At 31.6% G+C, this 24111-nt stretch overlaps 3 protein-coding genes across 3 annotated transcripts; 2 read left to right on the top strand and 1 right to left on the bottom strand.

Moving 5' to 3' along the window:
• Positions 1 to 7470: 7470 nt before the first annotated feature.
• Positions 7471 to 8967, top strand: LOC112777504 (transcription factor DIVARICATA). The gene is made up of 2 exons (XM_025821891.2): positions 7471 to 8098; positions 8417 to 8967. Exons 1-2 carry the CDS (start codon positions 7698 to 7700, stop codon positions 8742 to 8744), a joined length of 729 nt encoding a protein of 242 aa, XP_025677676.1. The 5' UTR covers positions 7471 to 7697; the 3' UTR covers positions 8745 to 8967.
• A 6855-nt stretch (positions 8968 to 15822) lies between these two features.
• On the bottom strand, positions 15823 to 18074 carry LOC112775789 (uncharacterized). Its single transcript, XM_025819636.2, has 3 exons — positions 17642 to 18074; positions 17488 to 17571; positions 15823 to 16050 (listed from the first exon to the last, which is right to left on the bottom strand). Exons 1-3 carry the CDS (start codon positions 17792 to 17794, stop codon positions 16024 to 16026), a joined length of 264 nt encoding a protein of 87 aa, XP_025675421.1. The 5' UTR covers positions 17795 to 18074; the 3' UTR covers positions 15823 to 16023.
• A 2484-nt stretch (positions 18075 to 20558) lies between these two features.
• Positions 20559 to 23616, top strand: LOC112776653 (uncharacterized protein At2g38710). The gene is made up of 5 exons (XM_025820882.3): positions 20559 to 21018; positions 21672 to 21791; positions 22085 to 22199; positions 22557 to 22650; positions 23137 to 23616. Exons 1-5 carry the CDS (start codon positions 20915 to 20917, stop codon positions 23337 to 23339), a joined length of 636 nt encoding a protein of 211 aa, XP_025676667.1. The 5' UTR covers positions 20559 to 20914; the 3' UTR covers positions 23340 to 23616.
• Positions 23617 to 24111: the final 495 nt, after the last annotated feature.

Raw genomic sequence — 24111 nt, 5'->3', positions numbered from 1 at the left:
GGAGTGGGTGGCCTAAGCTATAAATATGAGGCTAAGTTCTCCATTTGTTTTTGCACCAGTCAGAAACACTTTAAGCTTGTATCTGATTTTTCTTTTCCTCTGTACTCTTTGATTAGAGAGTGTTGTGAGGTGTAGTTAGATATTTGCTTTGAGAGAGTGTGGGTGTACTGGGGTGCCGGTGAGAGAAAGAAGTCTATGTGTTGTAACAATTTTCACATAGTGATATTCTCTGGTTGTCATTTGACAACGGCCGTGGTTTTTTCTCCGGTAATTGGAGTTTCCACGTTAAATTCTTGTGTTGTGATTGTGTCTATTTTATTTCTCTGTCAAAGGTGTTTTCTCAAGGGGGAATGGTGATTTATTCCCAACAAGTGGTATCAGAGCTTCGGTTCGGTGGGATTTATTCTTAGTATGCTCTGTGGTTGCAGCCTAGTCTGATCTTCCACATCAAAAAAGAATTTTGTCCTGTAGCTTGAGGTTGATCTTTGGTTGCTGTTGTTGTTGCTGGAAGGCAGTGTGACTCTGTGAGAGTGCAGTTTGGAAAAGGTTCTGGCTAAGGAAAGACTTGGTATTTAAGTGTGTCCATTGTGACCCACCTCTCTTTCCTGGGGACCCTTCCTAGTGCACGGTCTACAGTTGAGTTATAATATTCCAGTATACGGTTGCAACAATGTCAGGATATTCAAGTGCTGTGAAGCTTGAAATAGAGAAATTTGATGGAAGAATCAATTTTGGCTTGTGGCAAGTACAAGTCAAGGATGTGTTGATACAATCAGGTTTGCACAAGGCGTTGAAGGAGAAGATCTCTGGTTGCTCTCTCTATGAGAGAAGATGATGTTCTCTAGAAGACAAGAAGTATCCTCATGGTATTACCGCACTGCCATGGATAAGGATGAGTTGTGGCAATCAGGTCCACAATTGCACACGGGCATTGGTTGGCGTTGAGATGCAAGGTGTGTGGCGGAGTTAGGTCGATGGCTGAAGAACTTCCAGGAAAAGCCAATTTGGAAGTTGCACCATGAATTTTCAGCAAGGTTTCGATCTGTACCAAGGCGAAATGCTTGGAGTGGTCTAATTCCAAGTGAGTATACTTTCATGGTGGAGTATGATAGTTCTCTGAACTATGATTGTCGGTATAGACAATGGCAGCAAAGAATTGTCGGTGTTGACAATGGAAGCTGAAGATGTGTGACTATTTCAATCAAGGTGGAGATTGTTAGGATTTGGTTGAATTAGTCCCACATTGCTCAGGATAGCAAATGGAGTGGGTGGCCTAAGCTATAAATATGAGGCTAAGTTCTCCATTTGTTTTTGCACCAGTCAGAAACACTTTAAGCTTGTATCTGATTTTTCTTTTCCTCTGTACTCTTTGATTAGAGAGTGTTGTGAGGTGTAGTTAGATATTTGCTTTGAGAGAGTGTGGGTGTACTGGGGTGCCGGTGAGAGAAAGAAGTCTATGTGTTGTAACAATTTTCACATAGTGATATTCTCTGGTTGTCATTTGACAACGGCCGTGGTTTTTTCTCCGGTAATTGGAGTTTCCACGTTAAATTCTTGTGTTGTGATTGTGTCTATTTTATTTCTCTGTCAAAGGTGTTTTCTCAAGGGGGAATGGTGATTTATTCCCAACAGGTAGGTTGTGAGATGAATCGGAGACTTGCAGATCGAAACGGTTGTCGGATCGTCTTGGAACGGCGGAGAGCGATATCTACAGAGACACTCTAATGCTCAAGTCATAACGGATTTAAAAGATATAAAGTGTGTAGAATAAATAAGCTATCCGAGGAGGCCTCTGGTTATCTTTTATATAGTTGGCGATAGTTATCTCATCTTATTTTATTTAACTAAGATAAAAAAAAATATTTAAATTCAAATATCAATTAGAGATCGTAGGACTAGTTTAGACCGTTAAAAGGAAGTTAAATCCTTAATAATCGAATTAGAGGCTATTCCGATGTGAAATCCGAGAGTGGGGTTCATAACAAAATGTTTTTACAAGTGAAATTAGCATTGCATAGATTCCTACTCTACTTCCTTAGTTCCTAGTTCCTACCCTATTTTAATTAAGGGAAGAATTAAATTGCTCACATTACCTTAATGATTTTGTCCATTCTACACATGAAAATGGTGGGTGCCGAAATTTGTGTAGGATGATTTGTAATAATAGTCAAATTCTCTTTTGAGAACTAGTACTACTAATAGGGGGTATAAATTCCTAATTCATGTAAGAATAGTTCAACTATCCTAAATTGATATGACCGAATCTCAATCAAAATCGTGTTTGCTATTTTCACCACTTAGCCTCTCATCATATCAATATGAATATCACCTCTTTCTGTCTCCATCAACTACTTTGCCATTTCACTTCACCAATCACTTATACAAACCACGCTCAAATATCTGCAGTACATATAACAGTGTACCCACATTCATTCAAATCATAGAGAAACGGATAATAAACATAGACATTTAAATACAGTTAATTTTATATGAAATTGATAGATAAAAATCATTACATAAATTAATAAATTTAACTAAATTATCATCTAACGATTTTTAATTATCAACTTTATTCAAATTATGAGAGATAATGACCCACTGTTATAAACGGATAAACCTGCGTTTTGACATGAAAAAGTTGATGATATAAAAAGTAAAGGTCTAATAAACAATTTGTTCATATCCTAGACTTACATACTTAGCAACGCTGCACTATATATATTATTAAATTTCCTAATTCCTATCCTTAACACCACTAATTGATGCACATGTATCTTAGTTAGTTACATTCTCCAGTAAAACTAAAATCACGTGTTGAAGTGCAAACATTAATTAATTAATCATGATTTTCTGTACGTGTAATATTTAATCAATTAATTAAGTGTAACATAGTAGATTTTTGGGTGGAGGAAGTAGTAATTGGAAAAAAAGAAAAGACGGCAGAAATGAATGACGTGGCAGTTCGATCTTATCCGGAACCGAGATGCCCACGAGGAAAATTCCAAGTGGGTGGTGCCACGTGGCAACAGTTGTTCAATGCTTTCGGTTGAGAAGGGGCTTTCTAGAGCGAATCGAAGGGGTGGGACCGCTGCCTCGTCAGCATGTGGCTTTTCAAAGCGTGACACATGTTTTGACACGTCATCTTTGCAGATCGAATCACACTCTCTTTCCTCACCTAACCACCTTTCTTCCACCCTCTTCTTTTTTCTTTTTTTTTTCTCCCTCATATTAATCCGTGGATAAATACAATGATATTGTCCGATCTCATTTAAAAATTTTAATATAAAAAAATGAATTTTAAACAAATTTTATAGCTCTTTTTTATTCTATTTTTATTACATAAAAATAATTTAAGTATATATAATTATTAAGTTAATTTTTTGAATAATTTATTTATAGATATAAAAAAATAATTTTATAAATTTGTTTATAATTTTATTTTTGACATAAAGTAACATATAAAAAAACATAATAACATTTATAATATATTATAAAATTATTTTCTAGTAATTTATAGTATATTTAATAAAAAAATTATTATATATTTTATTAATTAAAATTATTTTTTAAATTTTAAAAAATTAAAAAACAAATCATAAATTATTGATTATTTGAAAAGCTTAGATATACAGTACTCTTATGAAATATAAGATACAAATATCAAAATAAAATAATAATTAAAATAAATTATGATAAAAAAAAAGTAAAGTAATTTTTTTAATAATGTAAATTATTAAAAAATGGGTATTTTTTTATTATTGTTGTTACTACTAATTTATTTAATCTCACTGTATAAAGTTGATTACATTAACCCATTTCTAAATCCGGTCCAACGCTGATAAATCCGACCCAAATAAAATAAAATAGAATGAAAGAAGACAGAATAGAATAAATTTTATATAGAAATTAAATAATCATTCATCTAACATTTTTCAAACTTAAAACTGTATCCCAAGTTCATGAACTAAGAATCATGGTTGTACGGATAGAAAGTGACCTACTTTTAGTTTACGAACTTCACACTCACTTGTGTAGCACACATTATTAACGAGACAAATAATCTATCTTATAGTAACAATCAACATGACGATGAATTTATAGAATAGTATACAATTTGTAATAGAATGTTTACTTACTAAGTAGTTTAACTTTCTTTGTGTTATAGTTATCCTTTGATGTTAATTTTAATTTAACTCTTTATTGTATATATTGTACACTAAATTTATTAGCTCTCCATACTTTCCCTATATATAAAAGTTACAAGACAAATTGGGGGAGTGTGTCATTTTTGGTATTGAAAATTAGATGCCAAATACTTTTTTTTTAATGAATTTGGTGAACAATTAGTAATCAATATCCACCCAACTTTAAAAAGATTAAGTAGTAATAACAATAATAAAAATGATTTGTATTGTCTTATCTATGGAAACATCAAAGCTATATTACAATACAAAAGTTATTGAATTTAGCAAACCTTTTGCGGGTGTACAGAAATGATTTTAAGGTTTTTTTTAGAAAAAAAAAAAAAAGCAAGTAAGAGTCAGATAATAATCAATAAACTATAACATATACCTTTATAGTTTCATATTTTTTAATCTCTCTTTTTTCTGATTTGCGGTTGTTAATTGTTGTCTATTTTTAGTTGTGAAATTAACATTATTATTTCTCTAATTTTTAGGTGCTGGTCTTCTCTTTCTCGCTTCTTTCTTTTTCTTTTTTGGGATAAATCAACACACACACTCTCTCTATCTATCTATATATATATATATATATATATATATATATAAAAGGAATGGTGTTAGTCAAACCGACACCTAAAAATTATTCCATAGGCATTAGTCCAACTCAATATGTTTGTTAAAAGTTAAAACAAATGGAGCATCTAACTGCAGAATCTATTGATCCTTTCTTGAATAACTTATCCTAAATCTACAGTTAAATGATTAGCAATATGTTTGTTTAATTGTTTCTATATATTTAAGTTGAAAACCATACCGAATGATTTAACATCTAAACCTTATTAATCTTAGTAAAATTTAACGGTCACCAGAAAAATATATAAAAGCAAAAATATTTGAACCCAATTATCAGGGCTAGCAATACATATCTTAACCTCCATCTCATATATAACACATATTTTTATAAAAATTAGGTATATAGTAAAAGATGTGAGAGTTAAATCTACAATCTTCCTCACGTAATGATTTATAATAAATGAATAACCACTAAACTAATTAGTTAATTTAATAATTTAAAACATTAGTTTTTTATTTTTTATTTTATTAATATGTATAAAATTTGGAATAATTAAGTTTTATATTTGTTTTGAAAAAATTTAATATTTCTACAGATAAAATAGAATAAGATAAGATTTAGAATTTTAGAGTACGGATAGAATTAGAGTGGAAAGATTCTCAACTTGCAAATAGAATAAGATAGAATTTTAATAAAATTTTTAACTTACGAGTAGAATTAGAGTAGGGTTTGCCCAACTACTCTACCCTACTCAGCTGCCCTATCCATTAGCAGTCATACTTTTTATGTATAGCACATTTTCCGGACTTTCCCCTCTTTTTGTTTGCTATGCATGCATTTAAAATATATAATTAATTTCGGATCAAACTTCTTCAAAATGAGAAATTAAAGTTAGTCAAGTAAGAAACTAAAAGTCTTATTGCTTCTTAAAATAAAAAGACTTATATATAATAGAAGTTTTAAATTTAATAATAATTAATTTTTTACATTATAACTCCATAATTTTTTTATTAACTTCACATAGCTAGCTAGTTGGACATTTGTATGACACCGTCCAAAACATAGTAAAAGGGGATATTTCCTATGCGCGATTATTTTATTTTAACAAAACATTTTTGTTAGAAAAGTTAAATTTAGAAATTGCAACAGGTGTTATAATCTAATGTTGATGACAATTGACTGTTCAATTAAGTTTCCTACCAGTCTCATTCTGAATGCAAGTGAAGTCAAAAACTCAAATTGCTTGCATGAACACAACTACCATGGAAAGCATGACAACTGTGATAATCACAAATAACGGGAATAAACTAATTAACGGTTACTACTAACACACATGCTGTTTTTTTATGTTATGTTCATATCTGTAATAAAGGAATAGGGCCCTCAAACACGGATTTCAGGTGACAAGCATTTTGAATGCAATGTTGCTTATGTGAAGGGCCTAATAACATAAAGACAAGTTCATCATGAACCTAATAGAGAGAGAAAAATAGTAAAATACTTTCCAACAGTCTTTATATTCTAAATCTAATTAAATTAGTTTACCACAATAAAAATTAATTATAATTAATTATTTTAAATTTTATTATTTAATTTAGTTGAATTTAGTTTATAAAAAATCTTATTATTTCAAGTCTTAACATTATATATACATTGTTATTCAATTAGTTAGGGCAATATTATTAGCTATGATTCAGGTACTGTGAATATTATATTATTTGCGATAAACATGGATTTCGTTATAACTTTATTGTTGTTAGTTTTAATTTAAATTTATTTTTTATTTATTTTATTATTGTATTTATAAAATACGAAATGATTAAGAATTTAAGATTATAGTTAATTAGAAAAAAATTATCTTTGTTAGAATAGGATTGAGTTGGAAATTTTAGAGGTGTAATTTGGTAAAACTTTTTAAAAAGGTGTTTTTAAAAACACAAGCTCTTTATTTTGTGTTTGGTAAATTAAAAATATTATGTGCTTGTATTTACTGCCTTTAAAAGATCGATACTTTTAAAAGTAACTAAGGCAGAGTTTTTTAAAATTTAAAAGTTTAATATAACTTCATATATTAATTAATTTTTAAATTAACACTTAAATTTATGTATTTTATAATATTTTTAAATTTTAAAAGCTATTTTACTAAACGTAATTATTACTACTTGTATTTATTAAAAGTCATTTTTAATTTAATTTATTAAATATAAATACTATATTTTTTAAAAAGTTATCTTTTAAAAATTAATTTTTATAAATTATTTTTCAAAAATATAAATTTTACCAAACTGAGTACGTTAGAGTACGAATAGAATTATAACAGAGAAATTCTCAAATTGCACAGAGTATGTGCTGAAATCTTAATTTTTTTAATGTTTGTTAAAAATTATAATTCATATATTTAATCATCCTCTTAATAGATAAATAAATAAGAATTTAAATATATATTATTTTTAAAATATTAAAATAAAAATATTCAAAATTTTATTTATTTAAAAATTAATAAAATAACTAAAAAAATTGAGTTGGTATTCTTAATTATTTTTTATTAAAAAAAATCACAAAAATAGAAAAAGAAGGAAATAAGGGCAAAAACGTGTTGGTATTGAAGATCCCTTAAGAGTATGAGTTGGTCCCACCCACCACAACAGATTTTCCCTAACCCAACCTAAAATTTAATTAGGCTACAAATATATAATAAAACTAATTTAATTAATTTGGTGAGAGGTTTATATAAATATGAGAGGCGCGTTTTCTTAAAACCCCCATCAAACAGAAGCGAAATCTCGAAGACAGCGAGTTTCTCTTATTATTTTCCTTTTTCTTTTTCATTTTCTCGCTACAGTCAGCGAAAACAAACAACAAACAGTTGGAACACGCAACACATCACAACGACGCCAGACTTCTTTTTGAATTCTGACTCAAAATAAACGACAAATCTGAGTATGTTTCAGGAGACCACCGCCGTGGCCACTCGGTGGGGGACTGAGGCGGTGGAGGTGCGGATGAATCACTGGACTAGGGAGCAGGATAAGGTCTTCGAGAGAGCCTTGCTTTTCGTGCCGGAGGACTTACCGGACCGCTGGGATAAGATCGCCGAGCAGGTTCCCGGCAAGTCAGCCGTCGAAGTCAGGGACCGCTACGAGGCTTTGGTCCGCGACGTCTACGAAATCGACTCGGGCCGAGTCGAGGTGCCGAGGTACTCGGATGACTCGGCGGGTAGTGGCGGCGGTGGTGGAGGGTTGTCTTCTTGGGACTCAGCTAATCAGATCTCGTTCGGGTCAAAACCCAGGAATAGCGACAACGAGAGGAAGAAAGGTACTCCTTGGACGGAAGAGGAACACAGGTATTTTCGCAATTTTATTTGAATTTGATTCTCGGCTTTTTTCTTTTTTCTTATTTAGGGTTTTAGGTTTGTTTTTCTTCATCATTGAGTAATAAAATTATTCAAACCAATTTTGGTTTTGTTTTGGTCTCGAAAAACTCTGTCTTTTTCCCTCTATTAAAAGGAAATTGATTTTGTTTTATTTTGATTCTTCATTGTAATTTTTGAGCTGCACTTTAGTGGCGGCGCCTTTATTTGTGACAAATTCCTATTTTAATTCTTCTCTAATTATTATTTTGTATTATCTTATTATTTATTTATTGTTGTGTTTGTGATTAGGTTGTTTTTGATTGGGCTAAAAAAATTTGGAAAGGGAGATTGGAGAAGCATTTCAAGGAATGTGGTTGTTACAAGAACACCTACTCAAGTAGCTAGCCATGCCCAAAAGTACTTTCTACGCCAGAATTCGGGGAAGAAAGAGAGGAAGAGATCAAGCATCCATGATATAACCACGGTGGATAGCAACTCTGTGCCTGTGCCTGTTGATCAGAATTGGGTTGCTCCTCCACAGCAAGAGATGCAGCAACACCAACAGCACCAGCACTTTAATCCGCACAATCATGTGGGTGCTGGTGGGTTTGGGTATTCAAACTACGGTGGCTTTTGAATATAGCTTTAGTTAGAAGCTGCTTGTTTTGTATATAGTTTTAGGTTTTCATTCATAACTTCTTATTTGTAAAGGTTATCGTTCAGTGTCATATTAGGATAGTATTATTGCTAATTGTGTTTATATATTAGTTTAGATTCCGTTTAAATTCCTTTGTGAATCCGAAGATATAGTAAGGGGTTAGTTAAAACTAATAGACACTTATTGAAAATTCTTTCTTTGATTGTTTTTGTCCAATTAACTTATTGCTGTATAATCTCCGATCCAGGCATTCATGATTCATCATCGTTAGTTATTAGTTGATGTTGTTGTTATATAGTATTTTATGATCATAATAAATTAATAATGTCATCAACAGTTTTTCTGATTTTGAGGTTGCCGGATATCTCTTTTTTCCATGGTATATGCTAGACCATTCATTCCATTGTACCCAGACCAAAATACAAGAGAAGACTACCCATGGTTTTGTAAATTACGGCAAAGGTCTTAATCCTATTTCTCCTACAGAAGTATGAAAATCCATAATTAAAAGAGAATCAAATACGGGCCATTTATTTTGAAAGAAAGAAAATAAAAAAACATATACAGAATTTTGCATATTGGCTTGTTCTTAGGGATAATAACATTTTTGGGAAGTTATCCAAATTTGATAACTTTTTATTTATAAATAATTATTATTATATTGTTTGCCGCTGAGATATTGTTCTAGTTCTCTCCTTGAAAATATGTTAACAATTTATGTTTTCTTTATAGTTTTAAATTAATAATTAAAAATGACATTGACAATGACAACGACAACAGACATGAAAGATTTCCATAGGATCAAACTTCATCAAGCTTGCCGTATGCACACTGCAACAAGCCTAGCAGTATTATCATCATTGAAGTAACGAGAACTAAACAAGAATAATCCATAGAAAGAACCAAGTCCAATGAGAGTCAACTGAATTTGCTTTTTTTTCATACTAATTTGCTATGTTTGGATTTAGGTTGGTCAAATTGGAGTTTGAATGGAAGTGATTTTGTATAATTGATTTTAGGTAGAAGTGAGTTTGTGACAACATGATTTATTTTTGACAATTTTTTACCAAAATTAATTTTAATAAAATAAATATTGTTTGGATAATATTAGTTAATATCACTTCTAGATAAATAATTAATTAATTACTAAAAAAAATATAATATTAAATTATAATATTATTTTTTTATATCTTTTAGTATCTTTTATATAATATTTTTTTATAGTACTCTATTTTAGTATATTATAATTTTTTATTATTATAATAAAAATTAATAATTATTTATGAAATTAAAAATAATATATAAAAATTGACAACTTTTTAAGTATTTTTTTATAGTAAAAATTAATATTTATTTATTAAATTAAAAATAATATATAAAATAACATATTTTAGTACTCTTTTTAAGTACTCTTAATAATCTTATTTTTATTATTAGTTTAGGTTCTAACTTTTTACAAGTTATATTTTTATTATTTTTATAATTAATTTTTTATTTAATTTATCATTTCTAATAGGAACAATAATATATATTATAAAAAATTAAAATAGTAAATAGTGCACAAAAATTAGAACAATTGTTTTAATATTCTCAATATTTATTTAGAAAAAATTATGGAAAAACCAATAATAACTAACAACAAACCTAAACATACGTTGAGTAAACGACTAAACGCAGAAGCTATAATTTTTTGCTTCTAGTGAACGAGCTTTTGGGATGCAGAGAAAAAAATTGTCAAACATAAAAAAATAATGTTCAAAACATTAAAACGCACTTTTATCCTCTCTAACGTGTTTCACAAACACACCCTTAATTTCCCACAGGTAACTCAGAACATAAAAGCCTCCTCATAAATTTAGTTTAGAAAGTAGAGGCAGTAGTGTCAGACAAATATTGGGGTAAATTTTTTTTTTTCTTAAAGTCGGTAAAAAATTTTAAAAATATTTTTAGATTTTATTTTATTTTAATTTTATTCTAAATTAAAATAATGTTATACTTGTGGTACATAGTCGATCTCAAATCCGGATAAAGGAAGAGAGTTGTGTTAGGTCTTCGACAATTAATATAAAAACATAGTTAAATCTTTATGACATGAATCAAAGACACTTTTGTGTTAAACTTAGGTCGTTGCCGGATGTTGTGTTAAATGAGCAAGGGTTTTCGCGTTTTCATGAACGGATGAAGGTAAATAAGTTAGTTCACAAAGTAAAAGGTAAAGGTCGGAGCGACAGAAGGTTGAGATTTGGAACATGGAATATAGGCACTCTAACAGAAAAATCCATGGAGGTGGTGGATACCATGACAAGGAGGAAGATTAACATTATGTGCCTACAAGAAATAAAATGGATTGGTGCGAAGGTTAGAGAGTTGGATACTTTCGGATTCAAACAATGGTATATAGAAAAGGTGAAGAATAGGAATGGGGTTGGTATTATTGTGGATAAGCAGTGGAAGAAGGACGTAGTGGATGTCAAGAGGGTGGGAGATCGGAATATCTCTATCAAACTTGCGGTGGAGGGAAGTGATTTCCATGTGATTAGCGCCTATGCATTGCAAGTGGGTTCGGACGAACAACACAAAATAAGGTTTTTGGAGGATCTAGAGAGTTTGGTCCAAGACATACCTTCGAGAAATAAGATTTTCTTAGGAGGAGATTTAAATGACCATGATGGAAGAGAAGTGACTGGGTATGAAAGTATTCACGGAGACCATGGTTTCGGGGTGATTAATGTCGAGGGTAAAACTATTTTGGACTTTTCCTCAACCTTTGACCTTCTCATCGCAAATACATGTTTTAGAAAGAGAGACGAACATCTTATAACCTATAAGAGTGGCATGACAAGCTCTCAAATCGACTTCTTCTTGTTGAAGAGAGTCGACTGGAAATTTTGCATTAATTGTAAAATTATCCAAAGAGAGAGTTTAACAACACAACATAGGATGATCGTCATGGATTTTCGTGTCGACCAAAAATTGAAGGAAAGACATCATAAGAAGAACCCAAGGACGAGGTGGTGGTGGATGAAAGGTGAAGAACAAAGAAGCTTCGTAAGAGGGGTAGGAGAAGAGGCAAAGTGAGATGGAAATAGAAGCATAGAAGAGATGTGGAGGGAGATGGCAGAAGTTATTAGAAGAACAGCAAAAGAAAGTTTTGCTGAATCTAAAGGGATAGGACCAAGAGACAAGGAGTCTTGGTGGTGGAATGCGAGTATACAAGAAAAAATAAAGATAAAAAGGGAGTGCTTTAAAGAGTGGTCTTTATGTCGCAATCCATATAATTGGGAAAAATATAAAGCGGCTAAGAAAGAGACAAAAATGGCTCTAAGTGAAGAAAGAATTGGAGCATCTCTACCAGTCTTTGGACACGAAATAAAGAAAAAAATGTATATATAGAATCGCAAAGAGCCGCGAAAGAAGAACGAGATATTTAGATCAGGTTAAGTGCATAAAGCATAAGGATGGAGAGGTGCTGGCTCAAGAAGAGAAGATTAATGAAAGGTGGAAGAACTACTTCTACGAGTTATTTAATGAAGTACATAAGACTCTTCGGAACCTTGGTCGGTTATGCACAAGGGAAGAAGATCAAAACTTTGACTACTATCGAAAGATTTGAGACTTCGAGGTAAAAGAGGTTCTAAAGCAGATGAAAAATGACAGGGTAATAGAACCTGATAATATCCCGATTGAGGTTTGGAAGGGCCTTGGAGGAAAAGGTATCAATTAGTTAACCAAACTTTTTAATGAGATTTTAAGGTCGAAGAAGATATCTGATGAGTGGAGAAAGAGCACCTTGATACCTATCTACAAGAATAAGGGGTATATACAAAGTTGCGAAAACTATATAGGGATCAAGCTCATAAGCCATACCATGAAGTTATGGGAAATGGTGATAGAACGGAGGTTGAAAAAAGAGACACAAGTAATAGAGAACCAATTTGGATTTATGCTAGGCAGATCCATCATCAAAGCGATATACCTGCTAAGAAGGATGATGGAGAGGTATCGTAGTAATAAAAATTATCTATATATGGTTTATTGATTTGAAAAAAGCGTATGATATGGTGTCAAGGGATGTCTTATGGAAGGTTTTAGAAAAGAAGAGAGTAAGGATCGCATATATTCGTGCAATTAAAGACATGTATGATGGGGCACAACTAGTGTGAAGACTCAATGTGGTGTGACAGATGAATTTTTCATTGGTATAGGATTACACCAGGGATTATCGTTAAGTCTATACATTTTCACATTAGTCTTGAAAGTACTCACAGAGCACATTCAAGAGGCTGCGCCATGGTGCATGTTTTTTTGCCGATAATATCGTCCTTATAGGAGAGTTAAGGGACGACCTAAATAAGAAGTTGAACTTATGGAGAGAAGCTCTAGAAGTGTATGGTCTGCGCATAAGCCGTAGCAAGACAGAATATATGGAATGTAAGTTCGGTTTGAGAAGAGCCATAATATAGAGGTGAAGATTGGAGAAAACACCCTACAAAAAGTTAAAAGTTTTAAGTATTTTTGGTGCATCATACAAGATAATGAAGAGATTAAACAGGATGTAAATCATAGGATTCAAGCAGGTTGGTCAAAATGACGGAATGCATTTGGTTTTATATGTGACAAAAAAGTGCCTTTAAAACTTAAAGGTAAATTCTATCGCACTGCTATAAGACCGGCTATACTTTATGGTACAGAGTGTTGGGCAGCTAAAGGACAGCACAAACATAAGCTAAGTGTGACAGAGATGAAGATGTTGAGATGGATGAGTAGTCATACACGATTGGATAAAATAAGGAACAAAGATATAAGGGAGAGAGTTGGAGTAGCAGCCATTGTGGAAAAGATGGTAGAATTACGTCTCAGATGGTTTGGACATGTGAGAAGAAGACCGACAGAACACCCAGTCAGGATGGTGGATGAGATGGAAGATGGACAAGGAATGAAAGGCAGAGGAAGACCTAAGAAGACCATCCATGAGATTGTCAAACGAGATCTACATATTAATGGTCTCTCTGTAGACATGGTAAATGACAAAGCTCAATGGCGTCGTTTGATTCATGTAGCCGACCCACCTAGTGGGACAATGTTTTGTTGTTATTGTTGTTGTCTATTCTAAAAAAATTTAATTTTCAACAAATATATTTCTAATAGTTAAATTTCTAAAAAATTTAGAACTAATCCAATAACAATACATGACAACAATTTCCAATTTGCTTGTCTTGATAGTTGTTCTTGTAAAATTATCACTAAATTGGTTTAAATTTTTTTGAAAAAATTAGCCATGAAATAAATATTTAATACAAATAAAAAATTTCTAGGACAAAATTAAAACAAAATAAAACTTAGAAATATTTTTAAAACTTATAACAAGCTTCAAGGATAACCAACTTGGATTGGTCGAGTGATTAGCTCACTTATCCGCTTAAGAAGTGTCGAAAATTCGAATTCCGACTTGTGCATGCAGCAACCCATTAACTAGTAACAGACCGTTAAATAGAACTCAAATCCGCAACGAATCAGTCATTGACCTATTGAGTTAAAAAATACTATGAGCAACAAAAAAAAAGACTTCAAAGACAAAATATAATTTGAATGAATTCATAAAATAACTAAGAGTAATTACCCAAATCAGTCCCTGAAGATTTTAGAATTGGACATTTTAGTCCCAAAAAAAATTAATACACAAATTAATCCCCAAGGTTTTACTCCGGCAGACAAATTAGTCCCCAGTTCATTTTCCGGCAGAGTAATTACCCAGATCAATCCCCAAATATTTAAAAAATGGACATTTTAGTCCCAAGAAAAACTAATGTACAAATCAATCCCCAACGTTTCTTTCTGTTAGAAATAATAGTCCCCCGTCTAAAAATAAAATAATTATTATTAATTGCACAATAATATTGTACTATATTTTTTGTATTTTTTGGACAAAAATAATGATAAATTTATTCATTAAATTCTTATATATATATATATATAATAATTTTATTTTATTTCATTTTTGGATAGGGGACTATTATGTCTAATAGAGAGAAACGTTGGGAATTGATTTGTACATTAGTTTTTCTTGGAGACTAAAATGTCCGTTTTTAAAATCTTTGGAGACTGATCTGGGTAATTATTCTGCCGGAAAATGAATTGGGAACTGATTTGTCTGGAATAAAATCTTGGGGATTAGTCTGTGTATTAATTTTCCTTGGAACTAAAATGTCCCAGAGACTGATTTGGGTAATTACGGTAAAATTCCACAGACAAAAAAGAATGGTTAGCACCACCGCCAGAACCACCAACACCACCAAAAGGTGGAAGCTTACAATGGGATTTGCTACACGTTGGGCTAATGGGATTTGCCACACGTTGGGATAATCTTGCATGCCAAGTAATCTTGTTCAGTTTTACTTCCTACATTTCATACTTGGGTTACATTAGCTTCCTTCAAGGAGTAAAAATAGACCTAATAATCCAACTAGATAATTCTAATTAATAGTAAAATTTACTATAAATAAAATAATAATGACGATAGCATCAATCAAACAATAATTAATAATTGACAATTGATATTCTTTTCCTCTTTAGCATTCCACCATCATATTATCCCATTTCTTATTTTTCTCTGATCTAATAAATCATTTACTTATTTCTCTCTAATCTTATTAATTCCTTCCTAATCTATTTTCTTCCCCTTTCACTCCCTAATTTAAAACCATGCTAATCCAAGAACGAAATTTGACCGAACCACCACCTTGTGAATAATATTATAGAGGATCACATAAACCGTTTTGAAATCAAATCTCACCGACTCACCATCTTCAATCCTAACACTACAACCAAACAAAAGCAAGTCTGCGCCTTCAATCCTAACACTACAACCAAACAAAAGCAAGTCTGCGCTGTTCGATCCTCCTAAGCATCATCCTATTCTTCAAACATGAAGCTTTCATCTATTCAACTGGTCTACTCACTCCCAACACAGTTATAACACCGAAAGTGTAACTGAATATTTCACAATTTCCACATACTGATCAGAAATTTAGAATGGCATTCACATCCAACAAACGCGTAGCAAATAAGAGGAGGATCATATCATAACGAACTTCGTGAAGCTTGATGGACGAGACAGCATGGTTACATTTTTCAACATACAAACAAAGACGAAACACAATCTATACAAAGACCAAAGTCCACTTAGAGTCAATGTTTTTATTTTCCATTGATTATTTTCCACTACTAGTGACCTTGATAGCAAGCATGACAGACAAACTCATCCCTTGTGAGATCCTTCAGGTTTCTACAGAGAAGAAAAAACAAAGTTGTGTTAGGATTGTGGGAAAGAATTAACGGATAGCAAAAGATTAGCAGTTAAATTTCTCTAGAATAGTGTTAAACTGCTGTGGAATAAAGACACATATGGCCACCAGGAAAATATCACTGCCACCTACTTGGAGCAAAATAAAGGCAATAAAAACTTCAATTCAAAGAACATCTAAATATCAACTAAATTCAGGACATCAACTTAATAGAAGAACCAAAAATACATCAGGATTACCACACAACACATCCACACAGTGATGCACATGACTGGCACCTGCAAGTGCCCATTTGGAAATGTCCAAAAAAGCTGAAGAATACAAACAACCAATCTAATAGAGATTGGCATCAGAACTAATCAAAATTTAGCACCCATATGAAATGGAAGAACCGATGATGTCCTTCAAGGGAACATTATTTTAATTAATTGGAATGTTGATTGAGTTGATAGATGTACTTGATATGGTGATATGTAGCATAGAGAGATAATAACATAGAAAGTTTGAAGTTAATAAGCAGGCTATTTCACCATTTCCTTGTGTAAAAGATAGAATAAACTTGTGCTAAAGTTCGGTAGTGTCTGATGCAATTTGATTTGAGAAAGAGAAGTTAAGTAACCCTGAAATCATAATGCAGCTTTCAACTACTATGCTACAAAAGGGGAGCACCATTGTAAGATTAAACTCACAATTAATTTGCCCAAGGATACTTACTCACAAAAATAACTCAACATAATCTCAATATGACTTTTCAACAATAATAAAACAACATACACTAAGCAGAAGAGAAACAAAATCACAACAATATATATATATCCTCTCTATTATACTCTCTAAAATAGAGAGGAAATGAAGGCTCTTAACATTACTCACATTCTCATTGCAAATTCACTAGGAGAATAGCATACATAAGCTTACCTATTTAAAGACACAATTACATGACATGAGCTTGCATGTTTATAGAATTGATGCTTCATGAACTCTCTGGTGTCTTGACTAGATACAGTGCTTATCAACTTTTTGCAATTAACCTTGTAATTCATGAAGCATTAGGCTTATAGTTTATTGATAAGCTTAGTTTAAATATACCAACAGTGATTGAATTTTTCTACCGAAGATTCAAGATTGGAATGCAAACCATACAATGCTTGAATTTAATTCTAAGATCTAAAACGTTCCCCAGAGGCCAATGTCTTAATTAATAGTTGTAAACCCTAAATTATAAATTCAGTGAGAAGAAATTTATCCTATCGTGAAAACACACATCCGGCTCGAGTCAAACACAGGGTTGATAACAAAATCAAATGTTCAGAATCATATGATGACACATGAAAAATATCTAAAGAGTAGATGTTTAGACATTAGAGTAGCGAAATCGAATCCCTAAAACACCGATGAGAAGAATAAAAATCAAATACCTTGTCAGAAGCGTTTTTGTCCTTCTCAGCCTTTTCCTTCTCAGCTTGCTGCTTCTGTTTCTCCAACCTCTCTCTCTCCCATTTCTGCAGAAAACAAATGATCGGAACGGGGCTTCGAATAAGGAGAAGGGGAAAGGGCGGAAAGGGAAAGTACCTGGATGTAGACGTTCTCTTTGGCCTGCTCCTCTTCGCTGAGAACCCTACCTTTGTCGCTGTAGAAACGAGAGAAAGCACCGCGAGATGTTGAGTCCATGAAGCGAGTCACGAATCCCCGAGTCAGAAGCACCGATCTCATGTTCATTGACATTGCCAATATTATTATACAACACACGCAAGAGGCGGTGCCTTCCTTGTTATGACGATTACTGCTGATTACTACTGATTTGATGATTAGGGCGAGAGAGTGAGTCAAAGGATCTACATTCTACAACCTTCGCCTTTTATACTCACTCACTCATCCATCACTATTCTCGGACCTCACTCGACCCGGTCAATTCGCCTAGTCTCGCCCATTTTTTCCCCTTTCCTGTGGGCTCTGCGTTATCCATCAATAAATATGTCGCATTCAATGTGTAAGGATTTAAAATGGTACACGCCTTCAATTAAACTACATTAAATACAAAAAAATAATAATTTAATAATAAACAAATTCGTAAAAACTATAACTTAAAGAGTTTACATTTAATTTTAATAATTTTGTAACAATAATTATTCACATAATTAAAATAAATAATTTTAATATATACATGACACTATATATATCAAGGATTATTATATATGATATATATATTTTTTTTAGTAATGACTATTTGTATAATTTATTGAATAATTTTTTCATCTTAATATTTAATAAATTTAACATACAAAATATTATTTAACATACAAAATAAATAACTTAAATCATCATCTAAAACAATAAGTATAATAGTGTAAATACTTATTTATTTATTAATAATAAAAAATATAAATAGTATAAATTAATATTTTTTTAGTATAAAAACAATAATAAAGGTTATTAATTAAGTTAATTATATAATTAAAAAATTATGAAATTTTTTTAAATAATAATAAAAAATAAGATCACTAATATCACATATTATAAAGTTTATGAAAAAAATTTTGGATAATAAATCAATTCTCAATAGATTATACATTAATTCTGTCAAAAAGAATAAATAATCAATATATTGGATATTATTATTTACGTACTAATATATATATATATATATATATATATATATATATATATATATATTATCGATTATTGAGTTTATAAATAATGTTTAACATAATTTTTGGTAATTAAAATTTAAATGATTGAAATTATTAAATGTTGAATATTTTGCATCTAACCAATTTTTTTATTGAAATTAAAAATGATAAGTTGTTAATCAATTCTAAATTTAAATTTAAATTTAAGTAAGAAAATAAAAATATTTTAAATTTTATCTCACTAACGAGAATTCATTTCAAGATAAGAAATTACTTTGTACATCATATGTATTGTAGGATAGTATGGCCATTTATTATTTTTATTGGTAAATATTGTCAAATAAAATGGTGTAAGAAATTAGAAGAAAATGTATTTACAAGTTTAGAAAATATTAATTTCTTTTTCAATAGAATAAATTATATATTGAATAACAAAAGTTGTTATTGGTTTCTTTTTACACTAACTAATACTCAACACTCAACGATGGTGTTTTGGTACACCATGTTATCAAAAAATATTAATCAATCTAATAACTTTTGTAATGACATAAGTTTATGAATTTGAAAATTTAAAAATCATTTCATAAAATGTGAAGTTTTAACAAGTAACAATGTTGATAACATTATTTTGACTTTAAGAATGAATATGATACCAACAAATAAAATTTTCCCAAATAAATTTTAACAAAGACAAAAGTCCATAAGTATTGCTATTAATGAAAAATTATTTTATTTTAAAGACAAATACAATTTTTTTTCTACGGATTTCCTAACTCGACAAGTCGAGAACTAATCCACCACATATTGATGCTTAATTTATTAAGGGTCTGTCGCTAACTAATGGATTGTTATACATATAAGACGAGATTCGAACTCCAAATTAAATACTTACTTAAGCGGACAAATGAGATGACCATTCAACCAATTCAAATTAATTAAAATAAATATTAACTATTTTTAATATTTTTAAGTTGTAAAATATTTATAATAATAATTATAATAGATATTTTTTATTTAAATTTTAATAAAAAAATTTATATAATTTTATGTTTTACCCCATGCGATACGAAAACATACACTAGTTTTAATAATTTTGTAAAATTGTGTGAAAGATAAATATAAAACAAGCTAAAAAAATGTGAAAGAAATAAAATACATGACAAATTACCTCAATTCTCAGCACCGATATAGTATAGAATTATAGATTATAGATATTGATTATGTGAGTTTGTTGATGTTGCAAGCTCAACTTGATTTTTTTTTGGTATTGAAATTGAATTTAAAAAAAAAGGAACTAGATAAAAACGTGCCCGATAAGGTAGCTTCTCTAGCATTTTTATGGAGAATTATTTTTTTTATGATATTTTCTAATTTTTAATTTATTATAAATTAAAATTCTATTTAAAAATTTATTGTTAGTTAATAAATTATTATATGTATAAGATAAATTCAAAATCTCTTATCTACTTAAATAAACTAGTAAACTAACTCAAATTGGTTAAACTTAACTTTTTTTTTTTGTTTCTCATTATGGTATACTCCAATTCAACAGACCAAAAACTAATTACGGATCTGAACTCCAGTTACCGTGACTTATTCATGCTTATTAACATAAACTCATTGAGAGTAAATTTGACCTATCCCCTAAATTGGGCTTAGTAAACAGAAGCAGGCCAGCATGCTTCAGTGATTAGATTGGGCCAAGAAGGCCTGGTAAAGCTCCTACTTGGTCTGGGCTTGTATGATCGGTGATGACGAATAATGCATACACACCAAAAACATCTTGCAACATGAGAAATAGTCACGGAAGTTGTTACTTTCTAGCTACTACTATAACAGTACAATATGCGAGGCCTAGTGAAATGAAAATCAGTGGCTTCAAGTTAGTTAGAGGTGAGGACGTGAGGTGACATTGAAACTTGCTCCACTAAAAAATATTCGAAGATGGAGAAAAGCGAGAGGGGCAATATAGTAAAAAGTAGAAAGTGCACATTACTTGCAAGGAAGCCCAACAGAGAGAGAAAAAAAGAAAAAGGGGTTGCTAGGCAGGTAGGTAGGGTCCAACGACTCCAAAAGTCTCGCCTCCCAATTTATTTTGCTGCGTCTGTTATCGGCTTCCGAAGAAGGAAGAATCCGAACGGCAGCGTTTTCAGAATTTCGATTCTGAAAAGCTGTTCCTAATAATTCTTTTCGCAACTTTGAAACCCACGCAAAAATGGTGTCCGCCAACAAGGAGATGGTTGTGTACTGCTTTGACACCCTCGTTGCTCACTACAACAGTCACGATGCTCCTCCTCCTGCCTTTGACGAGGGTCAACAGTAATCTCTCTCTCTCTCTCTCTCTCTCTCTCTCTCTCAATTATGTTATTTCCATGTTTCTTTTAAGTGGCAACGACTCCAAGGTTGAGCTCACACTTCATTTATTTTGTTTTTATTCTGATCGCTTATTGTTTAGATTTTTACAAGTTAATCATAGTTAGATAATTTACTAATTTTCATATTCCCTGTGTGAATTTTACCCTGTTCTCTGAGTGGTTTCCGTTAGTAGGATATTATTATAGCTGTGACCGGTCAGATGCTAACGTTTATTTGATTGAAGGAAAAATGTGGATTCGGGGTGGAGAAGGAAAGGTTTGCTTTCCACCATGGTTGTTATAAATCGTGCTTTATTGCTTATTGCTTACCCACAACAGTTAGCTATGGTGGGCGTTGCACTATGCACTGTACACATCAAATTCAATTAGAAAATTTTGGTTTGGTATAATTAAACATTGTGTTTAATAAATATTTGGATTTGGATTGTGCCGTTCGCCAATAGCAACTATAGTGTAGTTTTCATTGTATGCTCTTGTAATTAGGTCTTGGATTTGTTAGTTTTAAGAAGAAATATATGCCTCTCTCATGAGATTATCATTTATGTTCGAGCAATAGTCTATGATATACCTGTTTGAAGAGAGTGTACTTTGTTTCAGCCCATTATTTGTTACATGGAAGAAAGTGGTAAATGGCGGCGAGCCTCGACTTCGGGGATGTATTGGTTCTCTAGAAGCACGCGGCTTAATCAATGGCTTCAAAGATTATGCGCTCAACAGGTGTGTTAACATATTAGTACTTGAAAGATTATGCTTCAAACTATGATTTTACATAAATTGGTTATGAATAGGAGTGAATCTGTCATAGGTATACATGCATTTACTGTGTTTTTCTTTCTCCCATGGTAGTTTAAGCATAAGGATTTGTTTAGTAAAAGTAATGTAACGTAATGAGGTCCTTATAATTTTCCTTTCTCTTTGATTTGATTCACATCCATATATTTATACTTAAAACTTTATTGGCCTCAAATTCATGATAATTCTTATGTGTTTGCTTCTAAAATTTCTTGCAGCGCTCTCAGAGACCGCAGATTTCCACCCATACAGGCAAAAGAGCTTCCTACTTTGGAGTGTACAGTATCTATTCTTACTGATTATGAAAATGCTAACGACTACCTTGATTGGGAGGTATGTGCTTGATTTGGCTATTTTGGTTTCTGGGGTGTAATGGTCGTACAGTGTTATATAACTATGTAGTGGGGGGGGGGGGGTGCCCCAACCCACAAGGTTGATTTTGGAGGCAAAAAATGATTCTGAGTTTTACTCTGTCAAAATCAGTTTTAGATGAAGTACCAAACATAAACTGATTTACTCCAAGATCAATTTTAACTGAATCACTTCCAACTGAACTACAAAAGCAGAATTGATCACACTCTTTTTGTTCTAAGGACACCACATCTCCCATTTATTCAGTTTTAATACCTGGCAATCATTTGGAAGTTGGAATTCTTTGCACATTCAGATTCTACTGGTTTGCCTTTGCAGGTAGGGACACATGGTATAATTATTGAATTTACTGATCCTGACTACAACACAAGGCGAAGTGCCACATACCTGCCTGAAGTGGCTGCCCATGAAGGTAACCTTTGCCTACAAGCATTAATTTATATGTGGCCATGTGGGAGTTGTCATTAAGTATTTTGTTTGAATACTAAAACAGTATTTTCTTTTTCTTTTTTTTTTTTTTTGTGGGAATTCTTACCTAATCATCAAAAACTGTTCCAAAGTAAAAGGGCATGCTCAATCCAAACAAAAATTGCAGAGAAATTATTCCCCCCAAAAAAGAAAACACTATCTTTATTTACCTACATAACTTTAACTGACATGGTGAAAGCTCAAGGAGAATAAATTTTGCATTTCCCTTTGGTTGTAGTTTGTTAGTGTTTCAAAGCAATAATGCCATATTTCTGTCTGCACTCCAGAATTAAACAAAAATCTCAGGCTAACTATAAATATTATGGAAAGCACTTTCACTTAATTGTCCAACTTCAGATTACGTAGCTACATTTGCTATTTTCCTTTTTAGTGAACACAATTGATTAACAAAACCTTTGATTTGATTCAGGTTGGACTAAATTAGAGGCCATCGATTCCTTGATACGCAAAGCCGGCTACAATGGTGCAATCACAGAGTCACTCAGGAAGCGTTTACAGCTGACCAAATACCAAAGTACCTTATTTACAATGCACTACAGTGAATATGTTGCCTATGTGAAGCAGGCAAGAGGTGAAGCTCCTTCTATTCTTGGAGCCAAGTTACGCAACTAGTATTCATTTCAAACTAAACTTTTCCAAAATTGCATAGCTTCTTTGGTTAAAGAAAGAAGACTATTTCCTAAAGAAAGGAAAAGAAAGAAAAACAGGTGCAATTTGTTCTTTTCTCAATTGAACCTATTGCTATGATTGGTGCAACTCTTTCACATTCTTCAAATTCATTTGATTTTGAAGAAATTAATAACACTGGATTCAGACTCTATGAACATCCGTCTATTACTAGATTCAGTTATTTATGAAATATTCAGCTCTTTTGAACTGCTTTATGCCAGTCTTGAAGTGTACAATTTATTTATTTTTAAAAAAAAGTTCATGGATTTATGGATAACATGTCGGGAAATAATAAAAATGGTATCGGTTAAAACGCCACTTGGTAAGGATCAAAATCAGTATATTTTTAGTCTTAGATGTAATAAAAAGAAGGACAATGCATGAATGATTAAAGGGGTATGTCTCGTGTTCTTTGCATGATATTACACATGGCGCCCCTGTGCAGAGCATCTTAGTTCTGCTCAAACCATTCTTTTGAAATGATGAAAATTCAGAAATGGTTTTGAGCGAAAAGGTACTAGAGTGATGTACACTCTAAAATGGGTCTTTTTCATTTTTTTTAAGGTGTAAATTACTAAAGTGTGTGATCTTTAATTTTTTAATTTCTTTAATATTTTTTTTTGTTGCATCTATAAAATGTATGATGAGAAATTATATTTTATCTTTTTAAGTAAAAAAAAATTGAAAAAAATCTAATTTCTGTGCAATGTTGGCC

This window comes from Arachis hypogaea, chromosome 19, assembly GCF_003086295.3.
Source record: "Arachis hypogaea cultivar Tifrunner chromosome 19, arahy.Tifrunner.gnm2.J5K5, whole genome shotgun sequence".
Classification (NCBI taxonomy): domain Eukaryota; kingdom Viridiplantae; phylum Streptophyta; class Magnoliopsida; order Fabales; family Fabaceae; genus Arachis; species Arachis hypogaea.
The sequence above is the reverse complement of the archived record's forward strand: the minus strand, read 5'-3'. Positions and strand labels throughout refer to the sequence as shown.

Coding starts and splice junctions, on each gene's coding strand:
- LOC112777504 (XM_025821891.2), top strand. CDS start 7,698: ATGTTTCAGGAGACCACCGCCGTGGCCACTCGGTGGGGGACTGAGGCG. Junction 8,099..8,416: donor TGGACGGAAGAGGAACACAG/GTATTTTCGCAA, acceptor GTTTGTGATTAG/GTTGTTTTTGATTGGGCTAA.
- LOC112775789 (XM_025819636.2), bottom strand. CDS start 17,794: ATGTCAATGAACATGAGATCGGTGCTTCTGACTCGGGGATTCGTGACT. Junction 17,572..17,641: donor AAGAGAACGTCTACATCCAG/GTACTTTCCCTT, acceptor TGTTTTCTGCAG/AAATGGGAGAGAGAGAGGTT. Junction 16,051..17,487: donor ACAAAAACGCTTCTGACAAG/GTATTTGATTTT, acceptor TCTTCTCTGTAG/AAACCTGAAGGATCTCACAA.
- LOC112776653 (XM_025820882.3), top strand. CDS start 20,915: ATGGTGTCCGCCAACAAGGAGATGGTTGTGTACTGCTTTGACACCCTC. Junction 21,792..22,084: donor AAAGATTATGCGCTCAACAG/GTGTGTTAACAT, acceptor AATTTCTTGCAG/CGCTCTCAGAGACCGCAGAT. Junction 22,651..23,136: donor TGAAGTGGCTGCCCATGAAG/GTAACCTTTGCC, acceptor GATTTGATTCAG/GTTGGACTAAATTAGAGGCC.